General features: G+C 52.4%; 1 protein-coding gene across 1 annotated transcript in view; it reads right to left on the bottom strand.

The window, feature by feature from the left end:
* Positions 1 to 19,541, bottom strand: part of FSTL4 (follistatin like 4) — a 358,676-nt gene that overhangs the window by 44,686 nt on the left and 294,449 nt on the right. Inside the window, exon 7 of the mRNA XM_081136080.1 lies at positions 3,111 to 3,277. Coding sequence (XP_080992206.1) covers positions 3,111 to 3,277 — 167 coding nt within the window. The remainder of the gene's footprint in view (positions 1 to 3,110; positions 3,278 to 19,541) is intronic.

Here is a 19,541-nt window from a genome sequence, read left to right as displayed (position 1 = left end):
ACAGCTGATTTCTTCCCAGGGCTGCTGTCCTTACTGTCCCCAGAGGGGGACTGCCACTTATGAACACCTGCTGGGTGCTGGGCACCTGGCTAGGCGAGTCACACACCTACAACCTGAAAATGCTCCTGCAAGGGGGACACCCTCATCCCTATTGCCGCACAGGCTAGAAGTCACACAGTTCACCCCAGATTTCTCTGGACCGGGGGTGGGGAGATGGCTGGTCATTGTCTGTCTCCCTGCATGGATCAGGACTGACATGGACAGCGTTGCCCTGTCCTGAGGACAGGCAGTGGGGGCAGCTAGGGTCATAGCTGCCTGACTGGGGAGCCTGATGGCTTCTGCTGGCTGCTTGCTGGGGCCTCAGGATGCAAGGTGTTGTTTGGCAGCAGCAGCAGTAATGATGATGATGAGGATGGTAATAGTTAGCACGTGATAACACTTACGCTAAGGATGTCACATGTATCTTCTCATTTAATCTTCACTATAACCTTATGAGGCAGGAGCTAGTATTCATCCCCATTTCACAGAGGAAGAAACTGAGGCTTAGAGGAGTCAAGTGTCTTTTCCAAGGTAATTCAACTAGCAAGTGGCAGAGCTGAAACTTAAACCCAGGTACCTTTGACCCTCAGAGCCTGCGCCCTTACTAGCAGGCTGTGCTGCCTTCCTCCTCTTTAGGCAGGGGGCCACGTCAGCCTGCATGCACACTGTGTATGTGTGAATAGGTGTGTGTGCTTGTGTTGTGTGTGCTTGTGTTGTGTATGGTGTTTTTTGTGTGTATATGTTTGTACATGTGTGTGCTTGTGTATGGTGTTTTTGTGTGTGTATATGTGTATGTGTGTGCTTGTGTTGTGTGTGCTTGTGTATGTGTGTGTGGTGTGTGGTTGCATGCATCAGGTGAGGACCCCCATGGGGCTGGGGCTGCCCTGTACCCTCACATGGGGGTTTCTGAGAAGCACAGAGCTCTGCCTATCTGTGGGCTGCTGACTTGACCACGAGCAGCAAGCGCTTCCTGGGAGGTAACGAGAGACCATCAATCTCCAGTTGCACCCACAATTACCCAAATTGCTAACCTCACTGTGCAAAGTAAAAATGCAATTGAGTTGGTGCTAGAGGCATGTTCGAGGGAGGGAAAAACACTCAAAGTAATTTAATTAACTGATGGCAAGTGCATTAAGAGGAGTTCTGCCTCCGCCTTTACTTCTGGTGTCTTTAAATAGAACATCGAGCACTGCCCATGGACGTTCAGACAAACACAGGGGGACCTGTCCTGGTTCTGAACCAATAACCACTGGCCAAACACAGCTAAAAGCTGAGAGCTTTTCACACACAAATGTGCACCCCGATATACACACACACAAACACACACCCTAGGCTTTACATACAGGGCACTGCCTTCCCCTGCGAAGATCCCAGACACACTCTGGGCATCTTGGGCTCAGAACTCTGCCCATCCAGCACCTGTCCACCATGCACCCGCCAGGCTTGTGCTGGCATTGACATTCAGAGATGGGTAGGATACAGCCTATGGGTAAATCACAAGAAAACAGCCCTGCCCAGTGTGACAAGGGTGGGGAAGGGCATTCCTGCCAGCTCTGCCCAGAGTGAAACTCCATGGTGGCCCCTCTTTCTGTCTGCTTCCCACAGAACCTCTAGGGTGCAGCCAAAGGGACCCAGAGAGGAGCAGAGTCCCAACTTCGGGGGATTCCTGCAGAATTTCATACTGAGCCTCTTCCCATAAAGCAGCCTCAGAGCTGGAAGGGATCTTCAAGGGCGTGGGGTTTCGCTGCCCTCTTGTGGCCAGCAGTGCTGCTTCCCACCTGCTGCTTGAGCTTGCATGTCTAGGGATGGCTCACTCCATTGCAGGGCAGGGCTGTTCCAGCTAATGAGCTGAAATTCGTCTCTTTTTGGGGTGCACCCTGGCTCTCTGAGCTAGTTTAGCTCAGGGGTCACATAGCTCAGGCCAGCTCCCTCTGCCCCAGCACCTTAGCACTGTTAACGGGAACGGAGCACTCATCCTACAGGTCTTCCTTCTCTGGGCCAGGCATCCTATTCTGAGCCAGCTGACCTGTCCTGAGCCAAGACCAGGGCTGTTCCCTCTTCTGCCCGAAAATATTTTCCTGTTCCTGTAGCTGCTGACCTGCAGCATACTGCATGGGTGACATCACTCTGTCCTCTCACATGAACTTCTGGGAAGCCACTTCGCCCCCTGGGCCAAACCAGGGCCAATAAATGTTCCTGAATTAATCCCTGTATTCCTCAATTCCAGTAGAAGGGAGGTTCGCTAATGTTGCTTTTCTGGTAGGTTAATTCACTGAGGACCAGCTGTGTAAGAAACTGCTCAAAGTGCCAAAGGCAGTGTGTTGCGGGTAATGCTGGGACCCCAGCCCAGGGTGCCTGGGCCCTCAGGGTACAGATGTACTCCTGCTGGTCACGTTAGGCTGTGTGAGGTCAGGGGCTCTCCCACTCAACTCGTCACATCCCCATTTCCCACCCCACAAACAAGGCCCATGGGCAGACCCCTCTGGCTTGACCTCATTTCCTTTCCCCTCAGCACCTGGCCCCTGCCCTCCAACCAGCCCAGCCCAGGACCTCACCTCTGTCCTCCACAGGGAATCCCTCGTCCCCTGTGTCATCTGTCTACATCCTGCCCAGCTTTAGGCCCGGAGTCCCTCCTCCCACCCCCTGGGGGACCTCACCCAGATGTTCTCCCTGCCGGGAGCCCTCCTGCCTGGCCATGTTCTGTTGTACTGTGGTCCCTCCCTCTGAGGGTGCGCTCAATACACGGCCCCCTCCTCTCACATGCCATCCTCACGCCCACCTCCTGGCCTTGCTGCTTTGGCCTGTACAAGGACCTCCTGCCCTGCCTGTCCCCTCCCCTCCCCTCCCCCGTTCACCTTCTTCGGGGCAGGCTTGCAGCCAGCATGCATCCTACCTCTGCATGTGGTGGACCCCAGTAGGTTTCCTGGTACCTCCCGGTGTCAGGCAACAGGTTGGAAGGTACCAAATATGGGGTGTCAGAAGAGACCCCTCAGGCCCTGCTCTGCCGCAGTCTCGCACAGGCTGCTTCCCCGGGAGGTGCGTTTGAGCTGAGTGGGAGCCAGGTGACTTACGTTGATGTCTTCCAAATCCAGAAAGTTCAGGGCGAGCCCGTTGCGCTTCCAGACGATGGGGGGTCGCAGGTCTCCGCGGACAGCACACGTCAGCACTGTGCTCAGCCCCACGGTCACTGTGGTCACACTGACCCTCTCCTCCGGGGCGAGGCTGAGCTGAACCACCTCTGCAGGGGGAAGAGGGCCGTCAGGTGCAGGCCTGGGGAGGAGCCTCCGCTCACAGGGGAATGGCCATGGGGTTTCCTGCAGGGCAGGGGCCCAGGTTGCTTTAAGGCAATGGAAAATTGTCCCCCATGTGCTCACAAAACTTACAGATGGACACACCTCCAGGGAGAGGGGCCACAACTTACGTCAAGTGAGCAAAGGGCTCTGTGGGTCAGAACGGGGTCAGGAGCCACACCGAGTGTGCAGGACGATCTGGGCTGGGGATCTGTGAGTCAAGCCAAGAATGTGGGCCACCACACAGTGACCAGGGACCAGACACGCAGCACCCGCCCTGTGCTCCGGGGCCTCAGGCCTCTCGGAGCCGGGCGGCTAAGCGCAGTCAAGGTCCGCTGGCTGGGCCGACATCTGGGAGCAATTTAAAGGCTGCACTGTCTGAAGTGTGGGGAGCGGACTGGCTGACCTTTGAAGGCTTGTTTCTCTCTGAGGATTCTCTGAACTTGGACTTGGATTTCTGCTCAGCTACCATGCATGGTAGCCTTTAATTTTTTGAAGTGTACTTCAGGCTGCACAAATTATTAATCCCTGCCATTTCCCACTTGATAACTGGCATTAAGACTGATTATTTTTCAGGCAAGTGGGAAGGGTCTAAACTATTTCCCTTTGACCACAGACTTTCTGAAATTCTTGGGATTTATGAAAAAATTCCTCGGACTCAGATGTTCAAATGCCAAAATGGGATCAGGCTTGGAGGGAGAGTCACCAGCCCACTGGCCGGACTGCCTCTCCCAAATCTGCAACTCAGGGGGCCTGGGGCAGCAGCCAGAGGCGGCAGGAGCTGAGGGAGGGGCTGGCTCTGGGGGCCTGTGTGTTTTCTGGGAGGCCAGCAAAAGTGCTGGGAGCCCTGTTCACTCTGACTGAGACTCTACTGGGGTCTGGGGGGTTCTGACAGGTATGGAACAAGGCAGAGAGCTGGGAACGGAGCTCTGTGGCTCAGCGGGACACTTTTGAGCTGAGATAAGGCAGAACATCTGTGCTCACACTCTCCTGCCAGTGTGTGGGAGGGGGAGGGGAGGGGAAGGGGCACAAAACAGTCGCATCTTGCAGGTGTGATGCACTGAGAAGCAGGTGACCTGAAAGCAGGTGCAGTGAGGTGGGATTTCGAGGAGCAAAGCCCTTCCCCCTCCACAATCATTCAGTGGCTCTGCCCTGGGCCCACAGAGAAAAACAAGGTATATACTAGGTGCTTAATCAGTGCTTGTTGACTGGATGGATGCAAAACGGAGAAAATGGAAATAAAGAAGGAAAGGAGCCAGCAGGCCAGTGGAGAGGGGATAATCACACACAGGATGAATGTGGCTCCTGGTGACAGAGCTGCACGAGGAGAGATAAGCACTGCGTGATTGATGGAGATGCAACCGGCATAATATTTCACAAACAACACAATGTGTTTCACGTTCCCGCTTCAGTCGCTTCCCGCTTGCTGCCCTTCCACCTCTGAGTCATGAGGCTTATTGCTCGGGGCGGAGAAGGCGCTGGCCCACTGTAGAAAGGCCCTGGCTTTGGAGGGTAGAGGGCAGAGAGAGGGAGAGAGAAGAAGAATTTGCTCAAATTGTTTAGCTCCCACTGTGCTGTGCCGGCCCTGAGGACTTAGAACCCAGCTTCCCTCAAGTATGGACAAGGTACCTGTTCCTCCTGGGAAACCACGAGGCTCTGTGCTCTATGGAAGGAGGAAGAGGTATGGAATAGCCCCCCTCGTCCGGGCATTATGGGAATCACGGGGGGGGGGGGGACTGTGGGAAGGGCAAAGAGTGCAAAGGTTAGTGTGTAGGTGAGGGGAAGCAAGGGAGGGGAGCTCTAGGAGGAGGTGAACTGTCTCCAACCAGCTAGCTCCCTCCCCACCTGGGGCCACTACTCATGGTGTGACAGAGCCAGGGCCTGGGATTATCTGCCAGAGCCCCCTTGGCTCCTGAGTGGCCTGGAGGGGCCCAGAGTCCTTGCCTGTGCACTGGCTGGGCTTGAGGTGCTCTGTGCCTCTGTACCTGAGGGCTGCATTGGACAGCCAGAGCTGGGCCCAGAGGCAGTGACCTCCCGACCTCGAGGGGTGCCCAGTGCCAGCGGGATCTGCTGGAGGCTGAACCAGGGGGAACCTCAGACTCCAGACTCCACCAGGCTGAGAGCGTCCAGACTAAGAGCACAGCCAGGGCTGACCTGGGACAGGGCAACTGGGGAGGGGTGTGTGTGGGGTCAGGGCAGCAGGAACGGGGGTGGTGCAGGATGGCAGGTGCTTACCTCCACCCTCAGAAACCAGAGAGAGGAGCGGCTGGGATGCAGCCGGGGGAACTGGAAACACGAAGCATTTTTCATAGGTAGAGCAATACTTATGTGGACTGCTAATATGATCAGCCTGGACTAAGCTTTAAAATGGATTGAATATTTAGGTGCATTTTTCTCCCAATGGCTGGTGAGTGGTGCTTGGGAAGAAGTCAGGTATGTTATCACTTATATGGGCAATTAATCTATGACAAAGGAGACAAGAATATACACTGAGGTAAAGACAGTCTCTTCAATAAATGGTGTTGGGAAAACTGGACAGATAATGTAAAAAAAAAAAAAAAAAAAAAGCTAGACCACTTTCTCACACCATATACTAGAATAAACTCAAAATCAACAAAAGACTTATGTAAGACCCAAAACCATAAAACACCTAGAAGAAAACATAGGCAGTAAACTCTGACATTGCTCTTACCAATATTTTTGGGATATATCTCCTTGGGCAAGGGAAACAAAAGAAAAAATAAACAAATGGGACTACATCAAACTAAACAGCTTTTGAACAGTGAAGGAACCATCCACAAAATGAAAAGACAAGAAGGTATTTGCCAATGATACACCCAATAAGGAGTTAATATCCAAAATATATGAAGAATTCATATAATTTAACACCAAAAAAACACAAGCAATCTGATTAAAAATGCACAGAGGACCTAAATAGACATTTCTCCAAAGAGGACAGACATGTGAAAAGATGCTCAATGTCACTAATCATCAGAGAGATGCAAATTAAAACACAATGAAGTATCACCTCACACCTGTCAGAATGGCTCCATCAACAAATCATCAACCAAGTGCTGGCGAGGGTGTGGAGAAAGGGGAGCCTGGTGCACTGCTGGTGGGACTGCAGACTGGGGCAGCCACTATGGAAAACAGTATAGAGGTTCCTCAAAAAATTAAAAATACAGCTACTGTATCACCCAGCAATTCCACTTCTGGGTATTTATCCAAAGAAATCCAAAACACTAATTTGGAAAGATATATACACCCTTTTGCTCATACATTAAAACACCTCAGGGCTTCTGTGGTACCCTGAGGCCTGAGAACCCCATCTTAAAAGATGGGGGTGTCTGCACAGATGGGAAGGCAGTGCAGGTGGGTTTGGGGAGGTGAGGTATTCTGTCTGGCTGGGGTACTGGGGCCCTGATTACCGGCCAGGAGCACGGCCCTCATTTGGAATGTACATCTATGCGCAACACAGGAGTCCCTCCTCCATGTGGCCCCCAAAAGCCATATATTTCAAAAAGTTTTAGGAGAATGTCTGAGAGCCTATGGCACAGGCTAAAAACAAACAACCAAACAACCAAAACACCCACGTGGGAAGTGTGTGCGTCTCGCCATCTGCCGTGGGACAGCCGGTTCCCGCGTCCTTGCTGAGCGCGCCCGCCCATCGTTTGTATGTCTGAAGACGTGCACTTTGCACACGAAAGACTCACGCGAATTAGAACGCGTGCAAACGGACAGACCGTCATAACTCTGCTCCTGTCAGCTACACAAACATTAACCAAACTGCAAATATTTGGATCATTTAAAGTTTAATTAAATGACTGTTTTATTGAATTGAACTCCTGTCAATAATCTCCAGCTCCATGTAAAATTCTGAAGAGATCTATGGCAAACAAACCTCTCCTCAATCCAGTTACTTTCTGTTCTGCACGCCTTCCTCTGCCCCCCACTTCCCTGCTATGTGACCCCCCCCCCCCCGAATGTGGCTGTAGGAGAGGGTGCTGTCCTTGGAAAGGGAAGGTCAGAGCAGGTCAGTGGGGAGCCTTCCGGCCCTATTGGGCAGAGGTGCCCCCAGAGGGACAATGGCCCTGTGATAAGAACTGGAAGGCTGCCTGGTGAGTAGGGAATTTGAGGAGGGCAAGGGAGTGGGGGGCTCTTCACAACTTGGGAAACCTGTCTTCCTACACGTCAGGCCTTCTGACATCAGTGGGCTTCCCCTTGTTTCCCCCTGGGCTGAAGAGGGATAGGTCGCATGGCCATGATTGTCAAAGCCAGTGTAGATTTGTTAGCACAGGACAGACTTCATGGTGCACTAATTAGGCTACATGTCCGGCAGTGGGGTCCCAGGCAGGGCTGTTTGGGGCTCCGGTGCCTAGCATGGTGCCTGGCACACAGTAGGTGGCTTGAGGCCAAGTTGGACTGATAGCAGTCTCCTGGGAGACACCTGCTTCACTGTCCTTCAAACCAGAGCATCGACACCCTTGGTCTTCCAGACACAAGGTGTCGGGAACATCAGCTCTCAGCCTCCTCCCTGCGTACATGCTCCCCCTGCTCCTTGGAGCTTGGAGAGAAGGGGGGGTGCTGGGGTGACCGGGCACCATGTGAGCAGGGCGACAAACACCCTTCCTGAAAACAGGGGGCCATGAGGCTTCAGTCGCTGGGGGCTGGGGTTAGCTCCTGTCACAGCTTTCTCATGGTCTCGGTGCTGCTCCTCACACCAAACTGAACTCGACGAGGCCCTTATAAACCTCTCAGCACCCTCTCAGCGGGCTGCTGGTGCTTCGCAGCAACAGAAATTAAATTTCTCAGACTCTCGTCAAGCTGGCATTAGTGTTTACATGTTAGAAATGCACTAATGGAACACGTTCCTATTCCCGGGTCCTCATCAGCCGGCGTTAGCGCTCGCCTGCTGGAAACGCACTAATGGAACACGTTCCCGCTCTCGGGTTCTCGTCAGGCTCGCGTTAGTATTTATATGTTAGAAATGCACTAATGGGACACATTCCTATCTCGGATTCTTGTCCAGTTGGCGTTAGTGTTCGCATGTCAGAAATGCACTAATGGAACACATTCCTGTCTGGACAGTTGCCATCTTTCAAACGATGGTCTTGGTGAAAAGGCCCTGTCCAGGGCTCAATCAACCTGCCTGCGCAGTGATGCTTTAGACTGAGCCCTGCAGGCCGAGGCCAGGCGCAGGGGCCTGCTCGGGAACTAGGGCCGGCTGGGGAGAGAGCCGGGCTGGCTGGGCTCTCTTCTCACACTGTTCTTATAAATTTATGTTCTTTTCCCGGAATGAACCCCTCAGGTGACCTGGGAGTCGCCAAAGGAGGTGTGGCACCTGTGGGACAAGCTCTGTTGATCTGGTCTTGTTCCAGTGACCAGGGCCACCCTATAAGGTTGGTGAGTGGGACAGAAACAACATCTCCTGACCAAGTAGGGGACAGGCAACATCTCAATGTCTCCTGGATGCGGTGATTTCACCTGGCGCTTGCAGGGTGGAGCTGCCCTGGCTCCTCCTGAGCGGACGTGCCTGAGGTGGGGTCACTGTGTCCGACCTGTTCCCCTCCAGCAGCACCTGCCACTCTGGCTCCTTCCCAACAGCTGCTGGAACTCGGCGGGTGGGAGGCCGGGAACAGGTTTTCTTAGGGCCTTTCATCTCACACCCGTGTTTTGAGCACTGGGCTGTGTCTGACCTGCACAGGGGGCTCTGGACCAGCCAGACTTACACTTGTCAAAAAATTTCTTGTTTCTTTTTGCAAAATCTGATTCAGTTTTTGTGCTATCATCATATTTCCTCTTCCTTGCTTCATTTTTGGAGATGCCAATGAACGTATTAGTTAGTTACTTGCATATTTGTGGGTAATTTACTTTTTTGATCAATTTATGTTGCTTGGTGTTGCTACAATCATTAGTATAGTTTAGTTATAAAGTTCTGCTCTCTGGTGTAAACAAACACCTTTGTAAACTGCTTGTTTCATTTCTTTCGTATCCCTAGCACCTAACATAATTTCTAGCACACAGAAGGAAATTAATTAGTAGTTTTAAGCAAGAGAAAGATTAGGATAGTGCTCAATCAATGATTACTTATTGAGCACCTACTATGTGGCAGAATACAGTGGAAATATACTGGCAAGCAGAACAGGCCCAGTGCCTGCTACCCTGGAGCTCACAGCTTAGCAGGGAGGACAAGTGTTAAATAGATGCAGGGTGGAGGTGGGGTCAGACACCTGTAGCCTGTCCGTAGGCCTCGGGGGAGAGCCCTTGGATCCTGCAGAGCCTGATCACCCTCTCTTGGAAGAGCCCTCCTTGAGTGCCCAGTGCTAGGCCTGGTGGGGGTGGATGCAGGAGGCAGACCCATGTCTCACTCCCAAGGAGCCCCAGTCTGGCATAGTGTTCTCCTTGTTTATAGAGGGGTACCCTCTGAGCTTCTGGACCCTGTTTTGCCTCCTCTGGCCAATAAACCTTTTTGGCTTTGGGAAAACTGAACCATAATATGTCTGCTGTGTGCAGAGGAGTGGAAAGTTAGAGCTGAGCTCAGTCACCAGGGCTGTGACACCACGATCTCGGGGTGCCCCGGGGGGCCATGGGTGTGGCAGGTAGCAGAAGCATTAGTTGGAAGGAGCTTGGGGTCAGTGCTGAGTGGGAAAGCCCAGGGCCTCCTGGTCAGCGGGGGTATGGCCGCCTTGGTGCTGTGCTCCAGCTCTCCCTCAGAGGCCGGTCTCTGTGCCTGGGGGAGCCTCAGTCAGGTCAGCCAGTCTATACATCTCCATGCCTGGCAGAGCCTACTCCCAAACATGATGGGAATGCCTCTGCTCAAGATATTTGCAGAAGGAAAGTGTCTTAACTGCTTATTCCTTTGGTGACTTCAGGGAAAATAATGTATTATCTCATGCAGTTATATACTGGTTACTCAGAATTTGCAAAAATTCACATAAATGTCAAGGGTTAGAATCTTTTATACAAGGTTTCAGTGGGGATAAGCAGACAGCTTTTACCTAACCAGCAAGAGTGCCAGGCTGTGTGTTCCAGGACCCTGGTTCGTTTTCTAATTTCTGAGCACCCGGGAAGACTGTTTCCCAGCTTCCCGGAGCCAGGAAGTGATGGGGTCTGACCGAAGGGACATGAATGCCTGGCCACAGCCCGGTGTCACTGTGATGGTTAATATATTGTGTCAACTTGACTGGGCCATGGAGTGCCTAGATATTTGGCCAAACACCACTCTGGGTGTGAGAGTGTTCCTGGATGAGATTAACATTTGAATCCATAGACTGAGTAAGGCCAACTGCCTCCCTTGGGCCTCATCCAATCAGTTGAAGACCTGAACACAACACAAAGGCTAAGAGGATTCCTGTGCCTACTGCCTTTAAGCTGGAACATGGGTCTTTTCCTGCCTTTGGACTTGAACTGAAACACCATCTCTTCCTGGGTCTCCAGCTTCCTGATGGCAGATCTCAGCTGCCAAAACTGTGTGAGCCAGTCCTCTCTCTCCACCCACCCATCCATCCATCCATCCATCCATCCATCCATCCATCCATCCATCCATCCACCCCATCCATCCATCCATCCACCCACCCATCCACCCACCCACCCATCCACCCACCCACCCATCTATGCATCCCATTGGGCCTGGTTCTTGGGAGAACCCTGCCTAATGCAGTCATCATCCACACTGTCCTCTCTCCATCATGGAGACTGTGTGGTCTGCATTTTGTGGAAGCAAAGAGCACAGCCTCCTAGTTGCTGCTTGAGAGCGGCCTGACCTGCTTAGACCCGATAAGGGTGAGGAAACAGCCTCTGCCTACTGCTGAGATTTGGGGTTTTCTACAGCAGCTGGTGTTAATTACCTAACATACTCCCTCAGAAGAGAAAGAAATACAGGTCCATGCATTTCCTCAGAAGAAACTATAGTGAGCTGTGGAAGGGATCTGTGAGAGACCAAGTTATTCAGGTCAGAAACCCTCTGAGACTCCTCTGATGAGAGAAGATCCAATTTCTGTTCCAATATCCCCTGAACACCTCTGTCCAGGCAGCTCACTCTCTCATCCCATGTCTGTTTCTACTGCTTTTATCATCAGATAGTGTCCAGACTCTCTGCTCAAGAGAGGGGTCTCAAGGTGGGCTGAGAGAATGTGTAAATAAATTCCACAGTACAATCAGCACTGCAGAGGGAAAGAACAAGGTGCTGAGAGAACAGCAGGGCGGCCTGTTAAGATGTAAGTGGGAGTGGTGGTGAGAAGCTCTCTCAGTAGGAGACATTTAAGTGGAGGTCTGTAAGGTGGGAAGAAGCCACCTAGGCCAAGAATGGGGAGAAGGGCATTCAGAGAAAACAGCTTGTGCAAAGGCTCTGAGGTCAGATGGGCTGAGAATGCTCTGGGAACTGAAGAAGGCCAGTGTGGCCAAAGCAAAGGGAGCAAAGCACAGACACAGTCAGAGAGGTGGGAAGTGGCCAGGTGGCCAGGCAGGGGCATGGTGAAGGATTAGAGGTTTGAATTTAAGGCAATGGAAAGGATAGGGAGGATTTTAAGTCAAGGAGGGATATATCTGAGTTGCACCCTACAGGGGTCACTCTGGCTGTTGTGCGAATAACGGGCTGTTGGGGAGAGGACAGGATGCAGGGAGACCCTTTAGCAGGTGAGGCAGTACTAGTTCAGGTGAGACACAGGTGGTGACTGTGAGATGGGGAGAAGAGGAAGGGACAGGGCTTGGAAATAGTTTGTATGAGGGGCAAGGAAAATGGGTGTCAGGAATGATTCCCTCCTGTGTTTGATCCTGGCTTGGTAACACGGTGCCACTTCCTGGGTGAGGCAAGATAGGAGGTGCAGGGACCCACAGGCAGCCTCGATATGTCCTCTCTGTCTGGATCTATAATCCTCTAAACCTTCCCGAGGCATTTGATCTGCAATATAGATTACAAACATGTTCTGGATCTCTCCAGTGAGTAGGATTTGAACTGTGGCATTCTTGTTACTAAGAACCTTCAGCCAAGGCAGAGGGAACAGACACAAGTCTCTACTGTGCAGGCAGCTCTCTGAGTCCCCTGGGGCTGGTGTGTGTCCAGCAGGCAGCCAGAGCAGAGAAGACAGGCAGGAAGCCGTCCCGCTGAGCCCACGCAACCCACCTCCTGCCCTCTTCTGAGCGGGACCATTCTTCCTGCGTGCAAAGGGCAGAAGCCATCGGGGTCTTGCACAAACAGGAATAAATGCAGCTTGTTTTCTGTTTAATTATCCAGTCCCCTGAGAACGCTAAGTCATGGCTGTGTTTTGTAAACAGGCACCAGCAGACCATTTTGGAGAACAGCTCACATCAGTGTATTTGTTTTTGTTTCAATTCCAATTTCTTGAGCGTGCCACAGCTCTGATGAACCCCTGATGAGTAGTCTCTGAGCCCAGCCGTGGGCTCTGCTGCTCCCAGGGCCCACGGAGGTCTTGTCAACATCCATTTTTAAAGGAAACTTTGCTCAGGGCCTTCATCTCTTTCCAGCGTGGCTCCTAAGGTTCGTGGGTGAGCCACGTTCAGACTCTCCTCCCTCTGGGCACCCCTTGGGTTCTGGTTTAGGGCCCATCTGAGATGTTCCTGTGGCCTTGGTCACTGAGTGTTAGTAACATGGCTGGGAGGGCAGGGAGGAGGGATAGTTCAGGGTTGGAAGTTGGGGGAGCCTCATACCTCTCCGGCTGGTGATGCTACGGGCACAAGCAAGAAAAGGGCAGCCTGGGGTTAGAGAGGAGGCCTTTGGGGCAGTGGTAAGAGGTGCAGATGGAGATGAGGTCAGGAGCTGGGCTGGCAGGACCTATGGTGATGGTGAGAAGCTGGGGTTTTATTGCATGAGAATCCACTGGAGGACTTTAAGCAGGAAACTAAAATGGTCTGATTTATGCTGTTAAAGACCATCTGTGCATGCATCAAGACGTCTTCATTTTCTTATGGGATGGGGGACCTTTTTTCTGCCAAGGGCCATGTGGACATCATTTATAACATCATTCATGGGCCATACAAAATTATCCACTTAAAAATTAGCTATGAAAAAAGCTCCTAGATTTATTGAATTTCGAGACCTGCCTGCGGTTGCCTTGGCAGGGCCAGACCAAATGATTTCATGGGCCGGACATTCCCCAGCCCTGTACCTTGACTGGAAATGGGCTGACTAATAAGGAAAAGCTCTCATTTACATACAAGAAGGTGGGAGTTTCCTGGGTAGGTTGTTCAGCGGTTCCAGGAGGTCACCAAGACTCACGCTCTCAGCCCTCACCCTGCGGCTGTACCCTACGGTTCTAGGCCCGCAGGCGGCACTTCATTCTACAGTGGGGAGCAGGGACTCTGTTGAGCGTGAGCTGTAAGAACAGGAAGCCTTTCCTAGAAGCCCCATGCTCACGTCCCGTCATGTCCCACTAGCCAGATTTATGTAACATGCTCACCCCTAAAGCAACTCGGGCAAGGACCACCAGGACTGGCTGTGGAGGGGGTGGGCCAACCTCAGGAAGGGGTGGAGGGTTTTGGGGTGGCACTCCGGGGCTTGTGTGGAGGGTGGACAGAATGGGCAACAGAGGAAGACTGGAGACCTGTTAGGAGCCTGTGCTGCAGGTGTCAGTGGCTTAGGACAGAGCAGTGGTGGCAGTGCTAATGGACTGGTGATTTATTAGACGTGGGGAGGGAGAGCCTGAGGGAAAGGGCAGAATCAAGAATGAATACTAGAATTTTGGCCTGAAAAACTAAGTGGGTGTTGGTTCCATTTACTAAAAGGCTGAGGGAAGAAGAGCAGACCTTTGAGGTAAAATCCAGGTTCTTTTTTTACTGCAGTAGGTGGACTAAGGGGTAGGCAGCTGGCTGGTTGAATCTGGGGCTCTGAAGAGTAATCCAGGCCAGGGAGGCACCTTTGGAATTCATCGATGTCTGCATGCTATCTAAAGCCGTGGACCAAATGAGATCACTAGGGAGTGTGGTCTGAGGGAAGAAGCCTAGAATTGAGTCCTGGTGCCCCCCAAGGTTTAGAGGTGGGAGGAGTCACAGGAGCCCGAGCCGGTGACGGAGGGTGTGGGTCATCTGTGCCCAGTGCTGCCAAGAGCTCCACTCAGAGCCCAGGACTGAGATTTGATCACGGGCAACTTGAAGGTCCTTTGGGACCTTGACATTTGGGACCTCTAATGTTTCCTGAGAGCGCTGGGGAGTGAAGTGGTCTTTGGGATGGACTGAAGGAGAACAGGATATAAGGAGGTGGGAGAAGGGGCTCTTTAGAAGAGTTTTGTCATGAAGGGGTGCGGAGAGATGGGATGGTTGGAGAAAGGCCAAGTAAAGATTGGTTTGTGTTTTAAGGCGTGTTTGCAAGCCAATGAAAAAGATCAGATGGAGGGGCGAACTTTAGGATGCAAAAGAGAGAAGGGGCAATTTTAGAAGAAAAGTCTCAGGGTGGGTGAGGATGGGGAGCCCCAGAGAATAAGTGGCCTCTCTTGGGGCAGGGCCTTTGTGCCTGGCTGCAGGTGGAGACGGGGGTGGGGGTGGAGGTGGGGGTGCACCTGATGCTGAAAGACGAAGGAAGGCCCTTATGGTGTACATTAGTGGTTCTCCACCCAAGGTGATTCTGCCCCCAGGGACACTTGGTAAAGTCTGGACATAGTTTTGGTTATCACGACAGGGGGAAGGAGTGTTTTCCTCCTGGCTAAGAGGCCAGGGAGGCTGCTAACCATCCTATAATGCACAGAATAGTCCGCGCAACAGAGAATTACCTGGGCCCAAATGTCAGCGGTGGCACCATCGAGAGCCATGGTATACATTAATAACCATAACTAACAGTAAGAATAATAATTCCTAAAATAAATGCTTATTGTTTACCTGTGAAAATGAACACCCCCCCACTGTCCTCTCCCGGGCAGGCCGCTGGTGCACAGGGCCGCACTCACCACGCCTCGCTGGCTGCGCTGCGGGGGCTACAGGAGGCTTGGCTCCCCTCCCTAGCTTGACAGGCCAAACCTTCCCCTGTCATGCTCACCGCTGACACTGGGCTCGGTGGCAGGGGCTCGGTGCAGGCAGGTGACTGGGCTGGGGCCACTCCAGAAGACTGAGTTTTATGATCGTCATTGTTGGGACACAGAAAGCGACTCACTGGCCTTTGCTGCAAAGTTCCTGTGTCAGGCAAGATGCGCGGCACCAAAATATCGGGGTGGGAGAAGTTCTTCGCCTTGCATGGGCTCTTTCTGTCTCGGGTCGGTTCTTTAAATTATCTTTCAGAGAGCACCCTATAATGTATGCTTTGTCCAAGGACAGATCTTGGTAAGAAAAATGCTTCCCGTTTCCTCTCCAAAGACTCCTCCACCATCTGTCAGTCTGGAAATCTCCACATCTTGACCCACTGCAAATTGCTTCTCGCTGCACTTGACGGCGGTGCGCCTGCCTCCGAGGCTGCAGGCTGCCTGAGTGAACGCTCCATTTTAGGGATGAATGAACCCAAATCTCATTCACCTCTCCCCATTTTACAATTATAGCCCAACCACCTTTGCACCCCTCTGAATCCACCCCTCTCTCCTAGTCTCCTCCGAGGCTGCTCCTGGTCAGGACCTCATTACTGGCCGAAGCAGCAGCCTCTTTCCTGGGGATGTCTCTGCAGGTGGCTTCCCTACACACCTCTTCCCCTCCTTCTGTCTCCGGAGGGAGCAAACTCCTCTGCCTGGCATTTAAGGCCCCCGAGCATGCATTTCCAGTCTCATCTTCCATAGCTCCCGCTTAGTTGGACCCCAACCAAACTCCCTGCTGTTGTCCACTTGTGTCCTGGGCTTTCCCATGCTCGCTGGCCACGCTGGCACCAGCTGGCAGAGGAGCTCAGCACTATGCAACTATGCCCACGACATCTGAGCTCAAACCAGTGAAGCTGGTGGAAGATCAGTGTGAAAAATTCTAGGCTTTATCTCTGCCCTGCCATGCCCCACCCTGCCTCTGCTGGTGAAACCAGGGTGCCGGTCTGGGAGCCTCTGGGGCAGGGCATGAACCCTCAAAACTAGAGAAATTTCAACAATCACCAGGGTAGCCATGAAACCAGAGGTTTGAAAAATTATTCGTTACACTTGACAAATGTGTCATTTGGTGGGTTCATTTCTGGAGAACTAGCCTGCAGACCAGGGATTCAGAGGCTGATAGGAGGTGCCCAACAGGCAGGCCATCCAGTGTCCCTGCACGGCTGGCAATTGGGACCTCACACCACTGGCAGGCCTGTGCCCCTGTGGAGGATGGGGAAACTGAGGCCCAGAGAGTTAGGGTGGCAGGACCAACACCCTGCAGGTCAGCACAGGGCTTTTTTCTTCTTAGCACCCCGTTTCAATGCACTGAGGTTGAAGGGAGAGAAGGAAATTGTAAATTCCCAGAAAAACTCTGGATCTCTTCCTCAAGAGGTCAGAGAAAGTAATTGATGAGTTAAATATGGTGCTTCTGTGTCCACCCCACAGCTCCTCCACCAGGCTGGGGCTGGTAGGCAGGGAAGCCCCTGGCACTGGGCACTGGCAATGCTGCCTTGGCAATGGGGTGGGCAATTTATCTTGATCAAGTGTGTTTTGTTTGTGGCTGTGATACTGAATGATTTCATGGTTACAATCGCACAGTCTTACGTGGACCGGGGCCACTGTAGGAGTCCCATTGCCTCCGACAGAGAGGGGCATGCACACCCCTGAGCAGAAGTCAGCATGCTGACAAATGGCTCCTGCATCAGGACACCTGCAGGCCCTGTGTGGGGACATGCATGGGCCTCACCGGGGCGCAGCCCATGTCAGGAACCTACAGCCAGAGCTGGGTCCGGCCCAGGACAGGTTTCTCTTTTGCACATTGTAGCAACAGACTCAGGTTCAGGTTTAAAGGGGTCAAACATCTTTGGGATAAAACATCATCTGGGTTCTAATGCTCCCTTGTAAACACCACACACAGAAACAAACCATATAGATACCCCAGGACCCTTTCTACACTTCTCCATCCCTGGAGACCCCAAGGTCCTGCCTCCAGTACCCTGGTTTATACTGACATCTGGCTGTCGGGAGCACCCCGCTGATGTGGTCCTTCCTGTCACTGTAACTCCATCTGTACCAAGAGGACCCTCCTTTAGCTTCACCTTCTGACCCTACTCTGGCCAGTCAGGAAGGAAAAGATTCTGAGAAACATGCTGAGGAGCCGACAGAGCTGGTATGTTACTCTCCCAGGCCCTAGTTCCACCCCACTTCTCCACACCCGAGCCCGTATCTGCAGGGATCTTGGGAAAGTTGGGGTTGGGGAAATGACCCTGACACCAGGAGGCTTCCACCTGCCCTTGCTCCACAGACAACACACATGACGGTTCCCTACAGACCATGGGACAGCCCATTGGTCCCTGGGAACACTGGGAGTCATCAGTGCCACAGGCTCCTTCTGTTAAACCCACTATGCTTCAAGAGAGAGGAGTTACTGTCTGGGAAGCCAGCAGAGCCCTCCCTGGTTAGTACAACATGGCATGGTTGAAAAGAGATCACGAATATGAAAATCCATCGGTCATACAGTCACTCACACTACCCCACCTGCTGAGTGCCTGCTGGGAGCCAGGCCCTGTGTGGCCCCAGGAGCAATGTGACCCCTGGCATTCCCACTGGGACTGGCCTGAGCTCTTTTGGATCTGGTGCTCTGATGTCTACAGACTTCCACCCTAGACAGCCTGTCCTGTCTCTCACCTCATCTTCTCGGGCCAGCCCTTCTCCTTGGGCCCCATCTCATTGTCCTTTCCATTCCTTCAGCCTCTTGCTCCCAAGGTCCCCAGGTCTGGTCACCTTCTCCTTCCCAAGCCTTCCAGCTCGGTCTCTCCTCCACTCCCATTGCCACAGGCCAGAGGCCCTCCAAAGGCTTCCTGCTACCAGGCTCAGGATCTGGACATCCGCCCTGACCTCTGGGGAAAGCCTGGAGCCCCCACAGGAGCTGGCACAGCATGCCATTCCCATCTCAGCCCCTCACCTTTCCACCCACTGAGCCCTCCTGAGGCTTCCTGGGCTGCCCCTGTGCCATACCCTCCACTTGCACCACTGAGTTTGTGGATGACTACAGAGTCCTGGGGAGTTCTGAGGCAGTTGCAGATTAAACTGGAGGTGGTGGAGGCCTGGCCCATCTGTCTTTGCAGCCAGCTTCTTGTGCAAATCACAGCTGCCTTCCTGCTCATTCTAAGACAGGGAGGGTGGGGGTGGGATGCTTAGTCTTTCCCTAACTGTGGAAACCATAAGGCCTACAGATGAGAGCCTGTGACTTTTGGAGGAGCTGCCCTGGGAGGCACCTGCAAAGTCAGACCCCTCTAGAAGCTTCTGTGAATTTACCTGACAATGTACTCACCCAAATGTGCAAAGATGTCTTTGATCAGTGATGCCGATTGCAGCACTGTTTGTGGCAATGGAAAACCAAGAACAACCTGAATGCCCAACACCATGGGGTTGGTTAAATACTCTGTGTTTCAGCCCCAAATAGAATATTATACAGCTATTGGAAGGAGTCAGGTAAATCTATTTGTAAAACTGACCTGAAATCATTTTAAATGAGAAAAGTAAGTTGGAAAACATTGTGTAGAATCTGATCCGAGGTCACAAAAATACCTACGTGGGTGTCTGTCCAGGCAGGAAGAAAGTCTGGATGGGTTCCACTGCCAGTGGAGATAGTTCCTGAGGCATGGGACTGGGGAGGTAGTGGGTCTGAGATGGGCTATCTTTCAATTTAATGTGCAATTGTGTAAAATTAGAATATCTTCCTTTGAAACAAAAGATGTTATTTCAAGAAGAAAATGAAAGAAAGCCCTTAGGAGCATTGCTGTTTTGGGGTCTCTTGGTGATGAGACAAGGGGCAGTTGGGTTTGAAGGCTTTCTTAGGAATCCATACTCACATGGGATGGTGGGGGTTATAGGGGGGCAGGGGGCAGTTGCAATCAGCCAGTGCTCTGGTTTAAGCCCTCACCAGAGGGGAAGTGGCTGCCCTGCTCCATCTGTTAGTGCCCTTTGCCTTGAGCTGACATGCGGTCTGCAGGGTTCCACAGGGCATCATAGTGTGTCCTCTCTCCTCTGGTTGGGCTGCTGGCTGCAGGGTTGACTGCAGCTTGGAGTTTCATGAATATTGGTGTGGTGAACACTGTGCTTGTAAAGCTGACGGAGAGAGGAGGCAAGTTTGATGCCACAGGTCGCTCACCCCAACTTGCGGATGGAAACCTGTGCCCACACACCTGACGGCCTACTCTCTCCC

This window comes from Miniopterus schreibersii (assembly GCF_964146895.1).
Source record: "Miniopterus schreibersii genome assembly, chromosome: 4".
In the NCBI taxonomy this organism is placed as follows: Eukaryota; Metazoa; Chordata; class Mammalia; order Chiroptera; family Miniopteridae; genus Miniopterus; species Miniopterus schreibersii.
The sequence above is the reverse complement of the archived record's forward strand: the minus strand, read 5'-3'. Positions and strand labels throughout refer to the sequence as shown.